At 39.7% G+C, this 19,032-nt stretch overlaps 2 protein-coding genes across 3 annotated transcripts in view; both read left to right on the top strand.

The window, feature by feature from the left end:
* The first annotated feature begins 3,169 nt into the window (after positions 1 to 3,169).
* LOC139132041 (uncharacterized) lies at positions 3,170 to 11,054 on the top strand. Its single transcript, XM_070698423.1, has 6 exons — positions 3,170 to 3,359; positions 4,508 to 4,699; positions 5,777 to 5,836; positions 6,346 to 6,495; positions 6,759 to 6,892; positions 7,928 to 11,054. The coding sequence occupies exons 1-6, from the start codon at positions 3,339 to 3,341 to the stop codon at positions 9,669 to 9,671; spliced, it is 2,301 nt and encodes a 766-aa protein (XP_070554524.1). The 5' UTR covers positions 3,170 to 3,338; the 3' UTR covers positions 9,672 to 11,054.
* Positions 11,055 to 12,807: 1,753 nt separating this feature from the next.
* The window catches only part of LOC139132024 (nucleolar and coiled-body phosphoprotein 1-like), a 60,762-nt gene continuing 54,537 nt past the window's right edge, over positions 12,808 to 19,032 (top strand). Inside the window, exon 1 of one of the 2 annotated variants that reach the window (XM_070698386.1) lies at positions 12,808 to 12,825. Coding sequence is in view for 1 of the 2 variants with exons in the window: in XM_070698405.1 (XP_070554506.1) it covers positions 14,442 to 14,588 (147 nt within the window). In the remaining variant the exon portion in view is untranslated. Of the gene's footprint in view, positions 12,826 to 14,406; positions 14,589 to 19,032 lie in introns of those variants that run through there. The other variant, XM_070698405.1, reaches the window with a different exon arrangement.

Raw genomic sequence — 19,032 nt, 5'->3', positions numbered from 1 at the left:
CCTAGGCTTACAATGATGTGTGAAATTGTACAGTACGGGCCCAGTGTACTTCAGTCTTGCCAATTTAAGTTGTCGTAAACTGTTTTATCATTCTTCCAAGTTTATTATCATCAGTATCAGTGTATTGATTGATGATTCAATTCGAGCTCACAAGTAAGGTGAACGAAAATTGTATGAAAAATTGATCGGAAGACATAAAGAATGAAAGTTAAAATGTTTTTAAACTGTAAAATGAGTGCAAGCTGCATCCTCCACGTTTAAAGGGAGAAAGTCGATCTTTGTTTACCTTTTTGTGATATCAAGAACACACGGAATAGTTGCATGAAGTCACCCTTTGTACAAAATTACAATGCTGTAGGCTATAACTACAGAAGTGTCAAAAATTACCCATTTGCTGAATGCAAATGAACGATCTCGTTTGCGCCCTCTCGACAAAAAATGCCCTCGTCTGAATATCCACTGACAAATAAACATTGACACAAAGTAAGGGAAAACTGTTATCCTTTAATATACATATTAGATGCACCAACCAATTAGGATTTGAGTTTAAGCTTGCATGAGCTCCAAACAGTATGTAACATTGTATTTTCAGCTATGAATGGTTAGAATTATCCACTGGAATGTTCAAACTTGATTTTTTGGTACTGACCGTAAAATATTTTACTGAATATTTAATCCTGTTTAGCGGAAAACAGAGTTGAGATTGTGCCCAAAAATCGTCAACTTTGATCATCGTCTTAAAGTATATATTATTCACCCATGAAGTAAAATATCATTCCAGTTGCATAACGTGGGATTGGAGAGTGACCCAACGATCCAATCATCAAGAACAATTAAACTTCTCACTTTTCACATTTTGCTGCCAGCCTGCTTCATTTGTATCATTGAGGGTACTACAGATAGCGCCCTCCATGCGAGGAATCTACTTATCTAGTTTGTGTATCGGTGCTTTTCGAAAAATCGACATTAAATTCTGAATGAACATCATTCACTGCAAAGGCCAAAGGAATGTGCTTCAGATTAATATACTTTGTTCGCACCTTCCGAGCCTGATAGTTTTTGCATCAGTCCCGAACATTCCACACCCTACCTCATGTTCAGAAGCCTGAGGAACTTGAAGATCTTGGAATACTGTGTTCGTCCTAACTAAAGAAACCTCGGATTTCTCGCTTTCACAAGATCAGTTTCAGAAGATTTAAAGCTGCATCAAGTACAGTTTACGCATAATTGTCACCACCGTACCGACATCATCGATCTTCAAAAGATGAGAAGGAAGACGTCATCTATATGTAGAGTCACTATTATACTTAGGTCTGGCCGACTCGGAGAATAATATTATATATGATTTTTATTTGCCAAGGCATATGTCACGAAAATTGGTTATTTTTTTCTGTTTAGTATCTCTCATTTATTGAGTTTTAATGATACGATTATTTCCCAGTGATCGGTGCTGTTGAGTTTATTATACAGTACGCGTCTGCGTCTAGTTCGATTGAACGTGTGGGTGACTGTAATATAATCTGATCAGCGCCCTCACTTGATAAAGCCATGACGCATATGGAAATACTGCTACCATTAAAAAGTATTCACACAACAGTTTCTTTTGGTTTCAGCTTCGCATATACTTCGAATTCGTGGTCTCTTTAAATAATTAGAGTACGTTTATTGTTAAACCACTTCACAGCAACGAAAACCTAGTTCTTCAAGTTAACAAGTTCATCATAAAAATCCGGCTCCAGCGTTCCCGATATGGTTCGGCAGCGACATGTCGTTCCTAAAAACTGTAGTGATACTTGGTTTTTGACCAAGCGCCAAAACGTCATTCACACAGATGTTTTCCAAAGTTCAAGACTATCTTCTCATCCTTCGACGACAATGTTTTGAACAAACGACTGCGATTTTCTCCTTCTTCAATTTCGAAAACAAAAGTAGTGAAAAATTCTTCAAAAGTGACAGTCATTGGCCTCGGGCGCTCTACATGTAGGTGTGCTAAAGAGTCGTTCCACGGACTTTGGAAATTACTAAGTACATTGATGTTGATTGGAATTTTCAAAATAGCGAATGCAGTTCAGGAATAGAGACAAACATCTCACCGAGAAAAACAGAACATAGCTTCTCTTCAGAGATGTATTTTGCCATGGCCTTTCGTATCACTTCTTTGCTAAACATGAACTCAGTGACTTGCGGAAGCGAGGTGTCGGCAGAGGGCGTCCTACTCGTATATTTTCATTGAAAGCCAAGTAGCACATGAGAGTGTTTGGTCTTTCCCTGAGAAAGTATATAAATCAGGTTTTCACCGAATTTTGACGCAACTAATTGACCAATAACGTTGTTTTCAAGACGATCGCCATCACCTTGCGACCATAATATCAAGAGGAGTTCACGTGTTTATCCGTGTCGGGAACTCCCTTGTCTTATTAAGCATTATATAGAAGCCATGTGCAGCAAAATACAATTCCGACCGTCTTGACTCAGTGTAATTATCGAGCAACTTGAAAAAAAGTAGTTGAAGTGCAGACGACGGATTTGTAAGTTATGGCGCCACCTGTAGGATTCTTGCGGAAAGATTCATTTTGTTTCCTGCCGACGTCATTTGCTGTGATGTAACTTTGTGTAATAATTACTGACTGGTACGAACCGATAGGGTTAACCTTATCTCCCTGCACTAGATTACAAAGATTGACTCGCCTCGGACAAACGTGACGTGGTATCACCTTACTTCCAGTTAAAAAAAAAACAGTCAAAATTGTATCACTTCTATTTTTTCAGAAATCTTATTTAAATGAAGGAAAAAGGAAACTGAACAATTATCTGAATGTAGAACTGATGATCAAAATCTCAATAACCTTTGTTGACATTACGTCACGGAAAATTGATGAGATATACGGCTATTTGAGAGTATTTCATAAATCATGTCTTTTGTTTGTCACTATCGCGATCGTCAAGGTGACCACGCGCCAATTTTGTAAATGTGACAGACAGGCGTGATATTTATCAGCAAAAATGGCCATCGCCGACCACGCGTTCGTTTTCTCACTTCAGTCACAAGACAAGTCCAGCTACTTTAATCTTGACTAATAACCATCTGCCTCGCACTTTAAACAGTCATGAACTGAGTACCGTTAACGATCTGGTATCTGGTTAATCAGTAACCACCGAATAAACATACGTAGGCAGTTTGGGCCGACACTAGAATATTTCTCAATCTAGTCGTTCCGCGCAGATAACAACACAGGAGTCTCTACCGAACAATAACCGTCTCTCGGCCGTATAATACGTAAAGTCAAACCAAAGGAATCCAAGAGAGACAGACCAAGAACTCAAGACACGTTTCAGCCATGCCGCATTCCCGGGAACAGGTACGTAAATCGGTCAAGTGAGTCCAACCATTGGATATTTTATCGATCGTTATATCGTTTTTCGTCCGGGTGACAACGGAAGCGGTACACCTAACTGATTATCAGTGAGTCGTTCTATATATCCTGCTATTCTTGAGAAATCGTAGCCGTCACTTTCCATATTTCGATAGCGCGTAAGAAGTTTATTATTTCATTTCGGTTGTTTCAAATTTACCTTGAATTCACACGCCCTTTGTGGCGGACATTCCCGGTGCCATATACACGTTTATGTACCTTCTACACAATGTTTTTACGGCGCATCTCTCAGGGCGCCATTTACTGTGACCTTTGATACATATCAAGACGTCTTTTCGAATTTCGAGTGGTCTCGCCGTTGTTACGATTAATCTCCCCATATCTGTAGGTGCTACGGTGCTATTAATAGATGCGTCTGGTGTACCCGTTATGAACAGAAAAAAATCCATGTTTTTTATGTGGAGTACTGGATATTGCAAATTGTTCAGCTCGCATTGATGGTAGGACGTATCAAATACACCCGGGCATACCTGAATTCGAATTCTGTGTTCAGCATTATCTCTCTGGAATCTGACTCACGAGGTCAGAGGTCACTGCCTTTGACTTAACGGTTCACCGGGACAATTAAACTTGACACGCAGATAATAATTTTTCAAATTCTCAATCAAAAGTTTCACAACACTTTTGATGCTTAAAATTTTCAAAGTCGATTGCAACGCTTGAAGCACAACTTTCGAGCAAAATATATTTTAAACCACCAAACACAAATCAAACAAACAAATCTCGATGAGTTAACATTGTACCGATTCTGATCTCTCACACTTGAACCCGCCGAACAATGTAAATGTTGGCTGACGTTTTTTCCCCCCGCCCGGACATAAATCTTACGCACTACGCCCCCGTATTAACAAAGTACCAGTCTTTCCTTGCACTTCAAAACATCTTCCCTGCGATAAGTTTTATCGGTACTGTTCGCAAAAAGATATGTTCACTATAGAACAAAAAGATATGTTCACTATAGAACAAAAAGATATGTTCACTATAGAAAATAGAAGTTGCCTTCTTTGCGATGATAATGTCACACTGTTTTTGTTGACACAGCCTCTTGAATTTGAACCCATTTCACATTTCAGACACCCAGCATGTCGGACAGACCTAGAGAGGCCAGGGAGGCAACCGTTCGCAAGTATCTCCTGAAGCTGGTTCTGAAGCTGTCCATAGCACACATTACGATGGGCCTGCTCATCATCACAATCGGAGCACTGTTCATGGTCTTCCGTTGCTTTGGTTACCAGGCCGCTACACCGATATGGGGAGGAGTCGTGGTAAGTTTCTCTCGGAATTTGAATAGACTCATGAATGATGGTATCTACACCCCCAAAACAATTTCTTAACTTGTTGAAAAGGAAGTAAACACAATTTCTGAATCCAATGGATTATGTCCCCGGTTGTCAGGTTACAGTGATAAACCCAAGAACTCTTCTCGTGTGGGTGATCTTTGTTTTAACAGGTTTCAAAATGTGTGCCATTCGGTAACTTGAAACACTACAGTGTGATAAGTAGTTGTTTAGGATGGTAGTGGTAGTGGTAATGTTGGTGATGGTGATGGTAATGATGATAAGGGTTATTATGATGATGATGGTGGTGGTTGTGGTGGTGGTGATAAGAGTGATGATGATGATAATGATGATTATTATGATGATGAGGGTTAGATGGTGATGATGATGATGATGATGATGATGATGATGATGATGATGATGGTGGTGGTGATGATGATGGTGGTGGCGGTGGTGGTGGTTGTGATGATGATGGTGGTTGTGGTGATGATGGTGGTGTTGGTGATAAAGTGGTGATGGTGATATGATGATATGATGATGATGATGATGATGATGATGATGATGGTGGTGGTGGTGGTGGTGGTGATAAGAGTGATGATGATGATAATGATGATGATTATGATGATGATGATGATGATGATGATGATGATGATGATGAGGGTTAGATGATGATGATGATGATGATGATGATGATGATGATGATGATGATGATGATGATGATGATGATGATGATGATGATGATTGTCACACATAAAGAATCTATAGGAGAATGAAGTCGCGGGTTTATTTTGATGGCGACAATTTACTATGTTGTCAAATCTTTAAATTGTCAGGGAAAAAGACGATAAGTATGGCGTAATATTCAATTAATAACTGATAGTGAAATTTGATGGTCTACTTGACGTAGGAAGAACAAAAATAACATCCGCCAAGTACAGATACCGTGAAAAGTTCGGATTACCTCACTTTATTACTCAAGTGTTTTGAGATAGAAACTTGAAACTTGAATTTAGATACACACAATCTCTTACACTTAATGAGGCGTGGTCATTCTTTACATTTCAGTTCTTGGTGACTGGCGGTATTGGCTGTTTACTTTACAACAATGCACACAGTCGCTCAGCGGTGAGTAAACTGGTTGTACAAATACACAGGGGCGATCCATGGAAAACTCCATAAGGGTCTTTCTCTGTGGTGAGATCTATGTTTGTTCTCCCTGTGTCGTACGAATTAAACACATAAACATGAACTTGACAGAGGTATGTGACAGTGGACAAAATTAAAGTTTCACGAATCACTGAAATTTTATTGTGTACTTAACAAGCCTGATGCCATGCGTTTCTCGAATTCCAACATCGACGAACAAACGTTAACCGCGTCGAATCCGAGCTGTGAAATTTTAAGCAAAGAAAGCGTGTGGTATTGCCTTGTCTGGAATCTCTCTGTAGATTTAGTATGTAAGTTTTTAGATATCACGCCGAAACCCCGTGTTCTCGACAAGATCCTTCCAGCGGTTTTCTGGTTTACAACTTAATTTTTGTTACTGAATCCTGGCTGTTTCTTGCCACGTGAAGACAATAAATATATCAGACTTCAATTTAAATGCTCTGTATGATTTTATTGACTGGTTACAGGGCCACGCTTTCGAGGCACTGGCACTGGCCTCCACCATCATCGCAATAATAATCATTGCGCATGCGTTTGCAGCCGCAGCCAATGAGCTGAACTCCAGTTACTGCAACCCTGAGAACAACGAAGTGTACGATCCTAGATGCGGCTCCGTGGTGAGTATTTGTACTTCAATGTAGAATTACCAAAGTTTAAACTTGAGAATCGCGTTAAATGAAGACATATTATTGTGCTGATTGATTGAAATCACAGTCTGACTGAATCATGCAGACAGACGGTCAGAAATGCCATGCTTATTTTATTTTCTGCAGAAAAGTTTGGATGCGTGGCGTCTTAATTATCCCAGATATCACTTTCACCAATTCCAAAAGCCATTGGTCACTGACATTATTTTGTGATGTCACTGTTTTTCATTCAGCCTCTTCGTGTCAGTTTGGACGTGGCCTTGGTACTCCTTGGTGCCATAGAAATGATGATAGCGCTACTGTCAGTTGCCGTGGGTTACTACATCATGGAGGGAGGACCAGAAGATCTGATAGGCGATGGACCAATGTAAGCAACTTCTACTCTGAGTCTATTTTTTTCCAATTTATAAAATCAAGCTTTTCTTTTGTTTCCTAGCCTTGAACTTCATCCCAAATACTAAGCCTGCATGGGTAGATTTCAGTTGAACCAATTGCATAGTCAAAGTATGCAACTGAACGCTAATTATGCTCGAGAATTCTTCCCGTTCTTCATGCTCGGAAACTCAATCAGTGCATCAAATTTCAGTTGAATCTAACCAGTGTTCTGAGCAATTTTATCCACAAACAGACGGACGGACAGACAAACAAACAGTCAGACAAATGCACGTGTACACACATGGATATAAGCGCTCATAAAACACGAGAGCTAAAATAGACGTCACATGATATTGTTAACAGTTTTCAGAGCTGGCACACTGACGAACACCGTAATTCTCTTGTCATAGCATGTTATTTCAAACAAAAAGTAACCTAGAGTGCAGATGGTTTGCTCAGAAAAAAATCTTTCTTTATTAAATTGCCAATAGCTGCAGCTTTCTACGACCTTTTCCCTAGTATCTTTTTAAAGTCAGCTACAGTTTGTGTTCTCCTGAAAGCGTGTTTGGATACTCAGTATTCTGCTTGTTGACTCAGTTTCTATACATGTGTGGACTGTATTGTTGTTGACAAGTGAATTCTGGTCCGGACCAGAATTCAAATGTAAACAACAAACGTGCATCTTACATGTAAAGACGCTAAATATATCAGGAAATCTCTCGCTAGCTTCACTTGAAGTCTATATTTCACAAACTACGCAATAATAGAGGCATTACATGTGCAGGCAGTGTTTACATAACACATTCGGAACATTTGCTCATGATGATTCTCCAATTGGAAACAATATGCACAACACAATGCCCCAAAAGCATTAAAATAATTGCAATGCAGAAGACAGTATGTTTAGCATAATTTCAAAGCAAATCAAAACAAAACAACAATGGCTTAAGGAGAAGCGGCGATTCCGAGGAAGAGTTTAACTATTCTTTGCCTAATCTGTGACTCCTTTCGTTATGTCATTGTGCAGGAAAGTATCAGCAAACAATCACAGCAGGCCCCCACCAAGGAGGACAACCACATCATCATCTACAACTTACGCGAACCAATACAGCGAAGATCCTACGCCTGACGTCATGGACGAAGCCCCAAAACGCTCACGTGGACATGACAATGTTGCCTACGCCAACACGCTGATAGCGGAAGAGAGACAGGACCGACAGAGACGTGCTAGGTCGAGAGAGCGCCTCCAAACTTCGCAGTCTCCGCATCAGGATGGTAGCCAGGGCAACCAAGAGAGAGTTCCAATTGAGCAGCTGGATCATCCACCGAGAGTCATCACACCATCCAATCGTCGACGAGAGGATGCACAGATTGAAATGGCGGAAGTTCCCGCCATACAGAAAGAAAGTATTACCTTGGAGACGACGACCAATCCTAGCTATGGAAACGAATCTGACGACTGGCGGGAGACTTCGAACACTTCGCCGACCGATCGGGATTATTTAGCCGCGTACGGTCTTGACGAGCAAAATGTTCCGTCGGCGAGGGCAGCTTCGGATATCTCGACGCCAAGTCTTTCAGGTGTGTCAACCCAAGCGTCGAGTGAGAAGCTGAACACGAGTACCCCATCAGTCAAGCATCACCGTTATGACGAAGTCCCCGATGAGGGGGAGAACGCCGAACCGGAGGGGCGACATGATGATCGCTACCGAGACGGAGAGTTGTCGGCAGCCAACATCGTCCCAGCGGGTCACAGGGCGTCCAGCTTCAGCAGCTCTGGTTGGTCATCGGAGTATTACGACACGGAGCAGGCGACTGGTCAACCTCCCGGCAGAATCACTCCGCACTCGTCCAACCCGGCACTTTCTTCAGAGCCTAGAGATCGCAGGGACCAGCAGGGTCCAGTCTTCGTGGCCGAACCAATTTCGTCTTCGGACGAGTACTATGACGTGCACGATGTTCCTAGACAGGCTGTCAATGTACAGGCCCGACCGAAGCCGTACAGTGGACCCGGCGACAGAGAAAAGTTCACCGAAGGCTCTATCAGAAAAAGCCTTGAGAAGCTGTATGGTGAGCCGGTAGAAGCCAAGCTGTTCGTGGTTGGGAGTCTCAACGTCGAACCTGCACAGGTTCCCCAAATCAACGAGAGAATTTCAGATGAGGATCTTTACCTAGCTTCGCCTACGAACAGTATGCCGCCACAACATAGCGATCACTTCGACAGCCAAGCGCCGTCTCATCACCGCTCGGAACCGAGTCTCCGCGACTCTGCGGCTTTCTCCGATGGCGATCGCTCGACCGATACGCTGACAGCATCTGGGGAACACGTCTACCCTCACTCACGGCACCATGACTTCCAGGAACCGCAAATGCCTCCCCAGCAAATGGATCGTAACCCGTTCCAGCCATCGTCTGAAGAATACCTTCCCGAGTACAGCCCAACAGACAGCGAATGGAAAGCCGCCAAGACTATCAGCAGCTCCCGAGAAGGCCTGGCCAGCTCGGACTCTCCGCCGGAAGACCGTCCTCCGTCAGACACGAGAAGCCTCCCCGGGGTCTCTTACAGAAGACCTTGGCAAACTAGTAAGAACAGCGTTTACAGCGCACCAGACCACAGATCGACAAACTCACTGCCAACCGGTCAGCAAATGGATCTAGATGACTTTGCCGCCAGTCAACCAACTAGATCAAGGAATACGCAGAGACGAAGTCGTCCGCCCGCAAGATCGAGCGATTACTATCACGGCCTAGTTTACCGCCCTACATCGTAACCAACGCCGCTAGCGCTAGGGCACTGAAAGACGTGACAAGAGCTAACATTAAGCAACCCAGTGAATTCCTCCCCAAAGTACAGCAACTTTTCAACCATTACACTTGTCTTGACAGAGAAAGCGTGAACTTCTAGACGATACTTTGAAAAGTCCATACTACCACGTAGTCGCGGAGATAATTCTGCTGGATCTATAGTACAGCTTGTCGACAGTTAAACTTTTAGCACAGTCATTCCATTGTCGGAGTCAAAGAAGCAAGCATGTATAAACATCTTAACAAGATTTTTCTGGACTCTCAGTTATGGAACTTTGGTAAATTTGAAACAAAAAATACATCATGTCATACTGTGTCCAGAAGGAACGCTTTGTCTGAAACATTGAGAAAACATTATTTTAACATAATTCTTGTTTGTAGCTTTCGTAGAATTTATTGTCATGTTAATCCATCACAAGTATAACTGTTTTTATTGTGATCGAATATAGAATTTAGCGTCTTATACATATTTAGTTATAGCTTTTTAAGAAATTACTTGTGGTGGAACGAATCGAAATTCACTGACAGACCAAAAACAAATTAATTCTGAGATGGAATTTTAATAATACTTTACTATTTACAACAACCAAAAAACGCCAAGAGAGAGATTTCGCACATGACTCATCAGTTCTGATGTTATTACCTCACTATTTCTATATTACATATATATCCATAGACACAACCAGGGCCAATAGTCGATGGCATAGGTGATGGTCTGTGACCTGGATTCGAAAATCAGTCTATATTGCGCAGCGGGCTATACTCCCAGTGATGTGTCAATATTTTAGCGTGTTCGTGATGTAAGATAGTGAGTATGTATTGGCGAGTGCTTCATGAATTCTACAGCATTGAGGGGGGGGGGGTGTTCGCGGTCAGAAAATTGTAACAACTTATACCCCTCTTCTATTAGAGTAGGGATTTGGCTGAGCGGTTATGACTGTGATGTCTTCGCCAGGTGACCTGGTGTCGTACGTTGTGAGTTTACATCCTATCGAGAATTTACTGAATTCCCATAGCATATAGATTTCATATAACTACAGATGTTTTACAGATATCGGGATTGGTATATTCTTCAGTTCCTGTTCAATATTTTACATTTTCAAGGACATTCATTCTTCTTTTTCCCCAAACGATTTGTATTTTTATTGTACTAATGCTTAATCGATATAAATTAAATTTTCATAGTTATTCTAGAAATGCATGTAGTTTATTTAAATTCCATAGGAAATACTTATGTTAGGTATCAGAGCTACGCTGTGTTGTCATCAGCTGACCGTTTCACCATTTCGGTAAAAATTAACCTGATGAAATTAAATGCATTCTGATGAAATGGTGATATCATTTCAAAATTGTGGTGGTATCGTGACGTCAGCACTGCATTGGTTATTGGCTCAGCAAGTTCAAACTCAGAAGGAATGCTCATTCACTTCCGCATGTTTGTTTGTTTATTGACTCACCTGCCGCGTGACCAAACCCTAGTGAGATGTAACATACCGGACGAGTTTCAAATTCCCTCGATGCTAGGGACGTCGATCAGATTGCAGATCTTTTTATTTTTAGAAAAGTGTGGCAGAATTTGCCAAGTGGGAAACGCGAACAGGATACTTGAGTCAAAAAAGGCGAAAGTACTTTTCAGAGGTGAATTAATCGCTGTAGCAGGTACCTGAAAATTTAAACAACCATTTTCAATTAGTGCGTGATTCGTTGAGATGATAATCTGTAACAGGTTTATGCCAAAATATACCTTCTTGTCATTCAGTCGCATTATCTAACACTATGAACCATCGATTTGTTCAAGTTACTAAATGACTCCCGCACAACTTACGTATTCTATAAACATGAACATTAGCAAAGTTGGACTAAGAAAAACATCCTCGTTTTATTCGAAAATTTATATTTGGTGTAAAACGATCGAAATGTTAAGAATTAATTCAAATTTTAAGGTAATAATTTTTTCCTGTATCGCTTTTTCAAAAAAGAAAAGTAAAATATCATTTTAAAAAGTTGTATTTTCTATGGAATCAATGACATACCATTTAGAGTACAATTTTCACCTAATTCTGGCTGTCAATGCAAAATTTCTAATGACTTCTTTATAAGATGCGGGCTTTCTCTGTACGTATACGTAGATATTGCTCCTCAGGCACTCTGTTATACAGCAGCTGCCTAACATACTCAATTCTTTGCCGTCCATGAGAGGGCGCTGCTTTGCCTGATATCATATGGGTACAAACGCTTCTTTTTGTTTACAGGGAACAAGATAAACATTAGTTAATCATTACCTACTTAACCTCAAAAATTACATTACACGCGTGCTTGTGAATGGAGAACAATAAAGTATTTTACGCTGATAAGAACCAGTTGCTGGTCGTTGACTGTTTTAGAATGCTTTTCGGAAATAGTGTGCATTGTACAGACTCGTATCCGAACACTTACTTCGTTGGTAACGTTCTCACAATCGGAACTACTGTCAGGTAAATGTTGCAGGCATAAGTACAGGTCACAGTAATCTCTACTGCGCAGCATTTGTTGCACAATCATTTGTGGAATAGTTCGCCGCCTCCTCGCCTCAGATGGCCAGATTTCTGACAGGGAGTGATATCTAACTGCCCCACCGTTTTTTAGGTCATGTGCGACAGCTTCTCAACATAATAACAACCCCCTAGCTTATCCATGATTTGAAACCACTTGTTTGAATGACGTCATGTCGTCAACTTCTGGCGTGATTGTAACATGAAAATATGCAGATGTCAATGATGCACCACATTAGAATAGGTTAGTTTTATTTTTTCTCTCAAAATAACAGTTAGAAATAATCTAAGCCTAAATACTTCACATCGGTAACAAGAAAGTAATTCTTAGCTATTTTTTTTCAATCAAGACCTAGGGATGAAATAAACGAGCTTGGCATTCCTGCATCACCAGGCATAGAAATGCAACCGTTGGGAGATTACTGCACAGGCGTATTGCTACCTATGGTACAGCAACAATCCATGGCCACAATTCGATGTAGTATGAAAGAATGCTGTTTGTCCAGTGGCCTCGCTATTCAAATTAAGCGTAGTCGAATTTTACGCAGTAATAATAGGATATCAACGAAATATCTAGTGTGCTGAAAAGGTAAGATTTCAAGTGGTGATTATTTTATTTCTTTTTTTTTCCCCGTGTCCTTTTTATAAGTCTGACGTCATAAATCAAATATTTGAATATTGGAGCACGTCTGCCGACATGCAGACGCGAATATTGTCTCCAGTTATGAAGAAGTGCACACAAATTTTCGTATGCATGGGAAATCAAAAAGTTTATTTGCAGAGTGAAGATAAGCAAATTTCTTTGATTAAGTGGAGACCAGGCTGCTTTTATACAGTCCATGTCGAGATAACAATTATTTTCCGGGATTAATTATTATCGGCCAAGGAAAACTTTGGTAACGTTCAAGTAAGTCTGCCTCATGATCACCGGCTGTGATGTTGAGGGCAGCAATCATGATATCTATAACCACCGCACCTCAGCTCCCCAGACATGAATACCTCGGGTGGAAACGTCATTGTGCATCCAACATATATTTTATATTTGATACTTCTTCGCAAACGTTGTCCCAGGTAAATTTTATATCAGTAATATCTTATAAAATATCTACAAGTACGATACTTCACTTGTTTCAGTTCAAGTTCTGAAACAAAAGGTATGACGGTGATGACACCAATGAAAATGAAAGTATGATTTAATAAGTAGATTATTCAAAACTGAAGATGGGACACATATAAATGACATCGCTATTAAAGCGTCTCGCGAAGTAATTCAGTTGTATATGAGTAGGACCAATGAAGCTTGAATACAGGTAAAGGTTTTGCAATCAAAATACACATTGGTTACTTTGACTTTGCAGCCTCGTTCAAGGACAATACGTAAACATTAAAGTTCAATTTAAATGTCGGGCGTACCTGGTGCGTGGGTACATAGCAACTCACAAGTTAAGCTGCGCGTATCCAAGTGATTGTCGGGATTGTTATTAAATACAAACACCAGACTTATAGTGCTGTAATGAGCTGACACATGCCAGTTATGATATCAAATGCTGCATATCTTCTCTGTGTGAACGGGTTGGTGTATGAAATGGTATGGTGTAAACTTATACCGTATGGAGAATAACAGACGAATAGTAGTGTTTTACAGTTAAGACGAAAATGAAAGCACACGAAAACACATTTTTATTTCCTCAGTCCAGAAGTTCGTAACAGAAAAAAATTAGCTATTTTTTTTTAATTTCAAAGTCGGTGGTTTTATAGGCACATCGCCTCCAGCGTCCATTGCAATGTGTTGTGGTAATACTGGACAATAACCGCATGTTGCGTTAGTGGTGGCAGAAGTCAAACTGAGAAGTGCATGAAGTTGTTGGTAACTTATCACCATTGTTGTCACCGGCCTCCCAGTTGTTATACAAATATTCTAAAAAATAGTGAAATGTGTGGTCATTTGCAACATTGTTTTGAACACCTCCGCAAGTTCCAACACAATGAAATTATTTATCGCCCACACTACATAGTCAATAAATCCAATGCTCGTGGTGTTCACACTACAGTTACATATAATGTCCTTGTCAAATTTTAACCAGGCTTAAATTTGACTGTGTCATTTTTACTGTGTTTTATTATTGCATATGCCGCCGTATTTTTGGGTACCACATCTTCTAAGGTGTAACTTTCAGACTACGGAGGAGTTAAGACGAGGAAGTCATGCAGTCCTTCGTCTACGATATCGCCTTCCCGTTGGGGATGATAATCGTAATACTGGGAACACTGACGGCTATCGTTGACGTCTTTTTCTTCGTATACAAATGTTGGGGATACGAAGCTGCCACGCCGCTGTGGACGGGTACCATTGTAAGTATATGAATGACAAAGTCACTAGTCTAAATATTCTGTGTCTCTCTGTTTACAAATGAAAAAAAGATCCTCGAAATTTGGGATAAAGTGGGGGGAAACAACATCAGAGTGGTTTAGCAAGCAACCGTACGCTCTATACGCGTACAGATGAAAAATTGATCACATGATTAGAAAAGCATGACATTGTTAGGTTCAACCAATTTTATAAGAATTCAAGTAGTATGGTTTTTAAAAGACACTTAAATGATAAGAATACCAAAATTTAACAAAATATTCAACTCAAAAACGTGTGATGACAATGATGAAAATACTGGTATGATTTATTGAAACCGCAGATCGAACACACTGACATCGAATAAGCGTCTTGCGAAGTATTTATGTGTTATTGGAAAACGGTTAATTGAATTTGTGAGTAATTGTAAATCGGTTAATTGAGTTTGAAAAATACATTATTCCTTAATTATATTGTTTTGAACACACCCTCAATTTTCACCACGATCGCAAATACACCCTATACTCAGTTAACGTTTAATAGTGCACAATTGAACATTTCTAATATAATACTACAACCATAACCATGTCTGCACTGTGCCTTCTTCTCATTACCAGTCACTGAACGCGGCTCGCGGCATTTGGTTTGTTATCACAGTTTATCAGCTGGTACGTGATCGAGGCATATTTTCGGACTACGAACCAGTTAAAGTGAACTGTGTAACAAGATGGTGAAGCCGATTGAAGTCATGCAGTCCTTCGTCTACGATATCGCCTTCCCGTTGGTGATGATAATCGTAATACTGGGAACACTGACGGCTATCGTTGACGTCTTTTTCTTCGTATGCAAATGTTGGGGATACGAAGTTGCCACGCCGCTGTGGACAGGTGCCATTGTAAGTATATGAATGATGAAGAAAGGTTTCGCCATTCTGAAGTGTTTTTCAGTGTACAAAGTAAGCAGAGTTGGGGAACCAACAATTAAAGGGACAAAGTCGGCCATTTTCTTCACTTTTTTCGAGAGCAAAATTCCTCAGTCAAATCAATATTCGCCTCAAATAGTGACCATGGATATTCATGGATATAATAAATATAAAAGTTTTAAAAGCGCCTCCTTACTCTTTACAGCAATGTTCAATGTTTGTCTGGGCGTCCAGGCGATTTGAATTAACTGCCATGGTTGAACCCCATCACATAGATGAGGCCAAAAATATGTGCTGTTCCGATTACCCGACCTACCCCAATTTAACCCCCCGACCCTAGACTTTTTAGAGCCTCGTAAACCCGGAAGTAAAAATAACGATATGAAAAAACGTGAAACGCATGAAATCACGCGAGAACTATGACAAATCGCGTGAATCACGCGAGAACTAATACGTCATTCTTATAGTAGGGATGCCAGACGCTCATGAAAACTTGCGACATGACACTGACAGTTGTTCCCGGGCAGTTGTTGCACACTGAACGTTTTCCGGTTTTCAAACTGCTGTATCTCAAAAAGTATTAGGTCTAATTCAATAAAATTTTCGATAAAAAAATTTCAATTCAACTGCTGGTTCTACCATGGGATATTTATTGAAAATAAAGGGAAAAAATCGTGTCATTTTAGCGCTCAAAATCAAGCATTATTTTTCGCCATACAGCGTGCCGTACTGCGGCACGCACATTTCTCAGGCCACTACTTCCTATGTTAGAATGGAATGGCTCGTTACAGTATGTTGTTCAGTGCCTAAACGGCGTTTTGTAGGTAGGTTTTCGCTAAAATGCAGGGACAATTTTCAGTGATCGGAGTTAGTATACCAAACAGCAACTGTTATATTAAATTTGTGGAAAGTTTGAAGCATTTTCATGGCCGTTTTCTGATGTAATCTTTCATTTACATTCTTGTTGTCATTTCCGAACCGCGCCATGCACAGTGCGGCCACATGCAGGCCAAGTGAAAGCCGGAAGTGTTTTGTGATAGTGAATCGAGCAAAATGTTGGTCAATTTTACTTTTTATGGTCATTCTATCATTAAAATATAAACCCGTACACCAAAAACTGTGTGGTTAAGGTCAGTTCTGAGTAGTTTCAAAGTCTGTGCGTTCGGAATTTACCGTGAATTTTGCCGTACGTACGTACTTCGTTGAACAGCCCCTAACTGCCAACGTTATAATCAGCTGTTTTCAAACGTTAACCCTGGTAGTTTTGCGAACATTAAATTGTGTTCATTTTTCACTCTGTTGATGTTACACAAAATTTACAAAATGATATTTGACAACAGAAATGAATACTCTTTCAATGATGTATGGGAATAAAGTCAGCATGCGATGTAAACAACCTTTATTTTTAAACAGCATTAACGTAAACTGGGGAAAATGACAGACAGGGGTAGTGCAGGAATCGGGAATTGATAAACAAGACAAGTTGAAAGACGGGCAAATGAAGAGAGAATGAAAAATCTAAGGAAAGGAAAGGAAGAAATCATAACCCTGACTCTAGATTTCAATGCTAAAGGAAAATTGAGTACAACAAAATGACAGCTTTTTAGGGGGGAGTAATATTCTTGTGTAAAAAGGACAGCTCCAGGGGGATTATTCTGTACTGTGAGTTGATCAGTTGAACAATGCATGCAATGACTTATTTTATTCATATTCCTATGTTTTTTGGTTTTTTGAATATCAGAATTTCTCAAATGTAACATTTAAGAAATTTTACAGATCTAAAATATATTTATTCTTTTTTGTTATTACTCAAGTTTAACTGTCCAGAATTTGGTACAGCTAGCGTAAAAACTCTGAGAGTTACAGCTGTTTGAAAATGGGGAAAAGTGGCTATTTTTACTGACATTCCGTCCAACATTTTTTGGCTCTCCTTGATTGTCAGTGTATCTCAAATACAAACTTCAAGTAATTTACAAATGCATGTATTCTTTGCATTATCTCTCAATATAAAGTGTTCAAAATTTGACAGAGCTAGCTTAAAAACTCTGAAAGTTACAGTAGTTTGAAAATGGCGAAAAATAGCTTTTTGACTGGTAGTATACACTACACGTGCCGTCCAATTTTCAACGCTGTCTCACAAAATTTTTGGCATTTTCAAGTCTCTGTGTAAAGAAAACAAAAGCTCCTTATACCGTACTCTTACAATATATTGCACAAAAAGTATTTTAAAGAGATTAGTTAGAGAATCAATATTATTATACAACTATATTTTTCATAGGGATACCCACAAAATGACTCTTAGCCATATGTTGAAATTTTTTTGACTACAAAAGAAATCGAGCATATTTTAATTAAAAAAAAATCATAACCCTGGAAGTAGACAAGATAGAACCATCATTCAAACAGTTTTTTAAATCCTGAGACAAGATCTTCAAGAAAACATACAATTCAAGTAAGTTTAACCAAGAACAAAAAAGGGCCTGGTATCCCTACTTATAGCAGGCCTCGTCTCAAACAAAATGGTGACTCGTGATGGACATAGCGTGTACTCAGTTTTGTTTCGCAAATGCGATCATGGCGAAGAAAGGTCGATTTTGTCTTCTGTTAAACAGAACCAAACATTCGAAGAAATTTTGGAGGAACACAATCCAGGTTTTTCTGAATGTATTTACTCTATTCAAGTTAAATGTGCCAGTGATGCTGCTGGGCCATGGTTGTACAGCAGACAAATATACAGGTTGACGAGGCTACAAACAACTTCAACGTAAAGTATGTGCGTTTTTCTTGCGAGTGACTGCAAAAAGCTGAGGATTTACCTGTGGATAAACAGTTCACTTTCCTGTCAAAGAATCGTAATTCAGCCATATCAATTTCCGTGGCAGTCTAATAAACCACACACTTCAATTCTACTGATGAATATTTTTTTTAATATATTGGTATTTAATTTGAGTGTGTTTCATGAGGAAATTGTTCACTGGTAGTGTGTTTGAACGCGTACAAAATGCACATTGAGAAATAAAAAAAAATGAAAAAAAAAAATTTCCCTACCTACCTACCCTATTTTTGAAAACCATGTAATCGGAACAGCACATATTTTTTTTTGGCCTTATGAGTGATATGTTTGTCTTCAGTTGCTGGAAAAAAATTACGTTTGTGCCCTTTCTACGTTTGTCTTTTTCTTCAAATTTACTTTTCATGTGTTCTTAATGCTTGCACGTTTGTTTTGACTTGGGGGATATAAAAAAGGAGAGAAATTAAAAAGTAGCGTGGAGTATGTATTTTTTAGTTTTTTTATGTACACTTTAAGCCAATACACTTTTTTGAACCTTTCCTGTTTCTTTTTTTTTCGTTTGTTTCGTTTGTTTTTTAAATCAGTTTTCGCTGCTCATGTACTAAGTTTTTTTATACCGGGAATTGAAATGTTTTTTCAGTGCACTGTCAAGAAGGGCCATTGGAGGGCGCCAGAATATGCATGAGTCGGTTGGCATAGGTGGCCACAATTGCTGTAAAAATACGGGTGTACAATG

This window comes from Ptychodera flava, chromosome 1 (genome assembly GCF_041260155.1).
Source record: "Ptychodera flava strain L36383 chromosome 1, AS_Pfla_20210202, whole genome shotgun sequence".
In the NCBI taxonomy this organism is placed as follows: Eukaryota; Metazoa; Hemichordata; class Enteropneusta; family Ptychoderidae; genus Ptychodera; species Ptychodera flava.
The sequence above is the reverse complement of the archived record's forward strand: the minus strand, read 5'-3'. Positions and strand labels throughout refer to the sequence as shown.

What these genes read in the sequence shown, in the direction of transcription:
- LOC139132041 (XM_070698423.1), top strand. Translation starts at nt 3,339, where the DNA reads ATGCCGCATTCCCGGGAACAG. An exon ending in ATCCTAGATGCGGCTCCGTG is followed by an intron (nt 6,496 to 6,758) that starts GTGAGTATTTGT and finishes TTTTTCATTCAG; the next exon opens with CCTCTTCGTGTCAGTTTGGA. An exon ending in CTGATAGGCGATGGACCAAT is followed by an intron (nt 6,893 to 7,927) that starts GTAAGCAACTTC and finishes GTCATTGTGCAG; the next exon opens with GAAAGTATCAGCAAACAATC.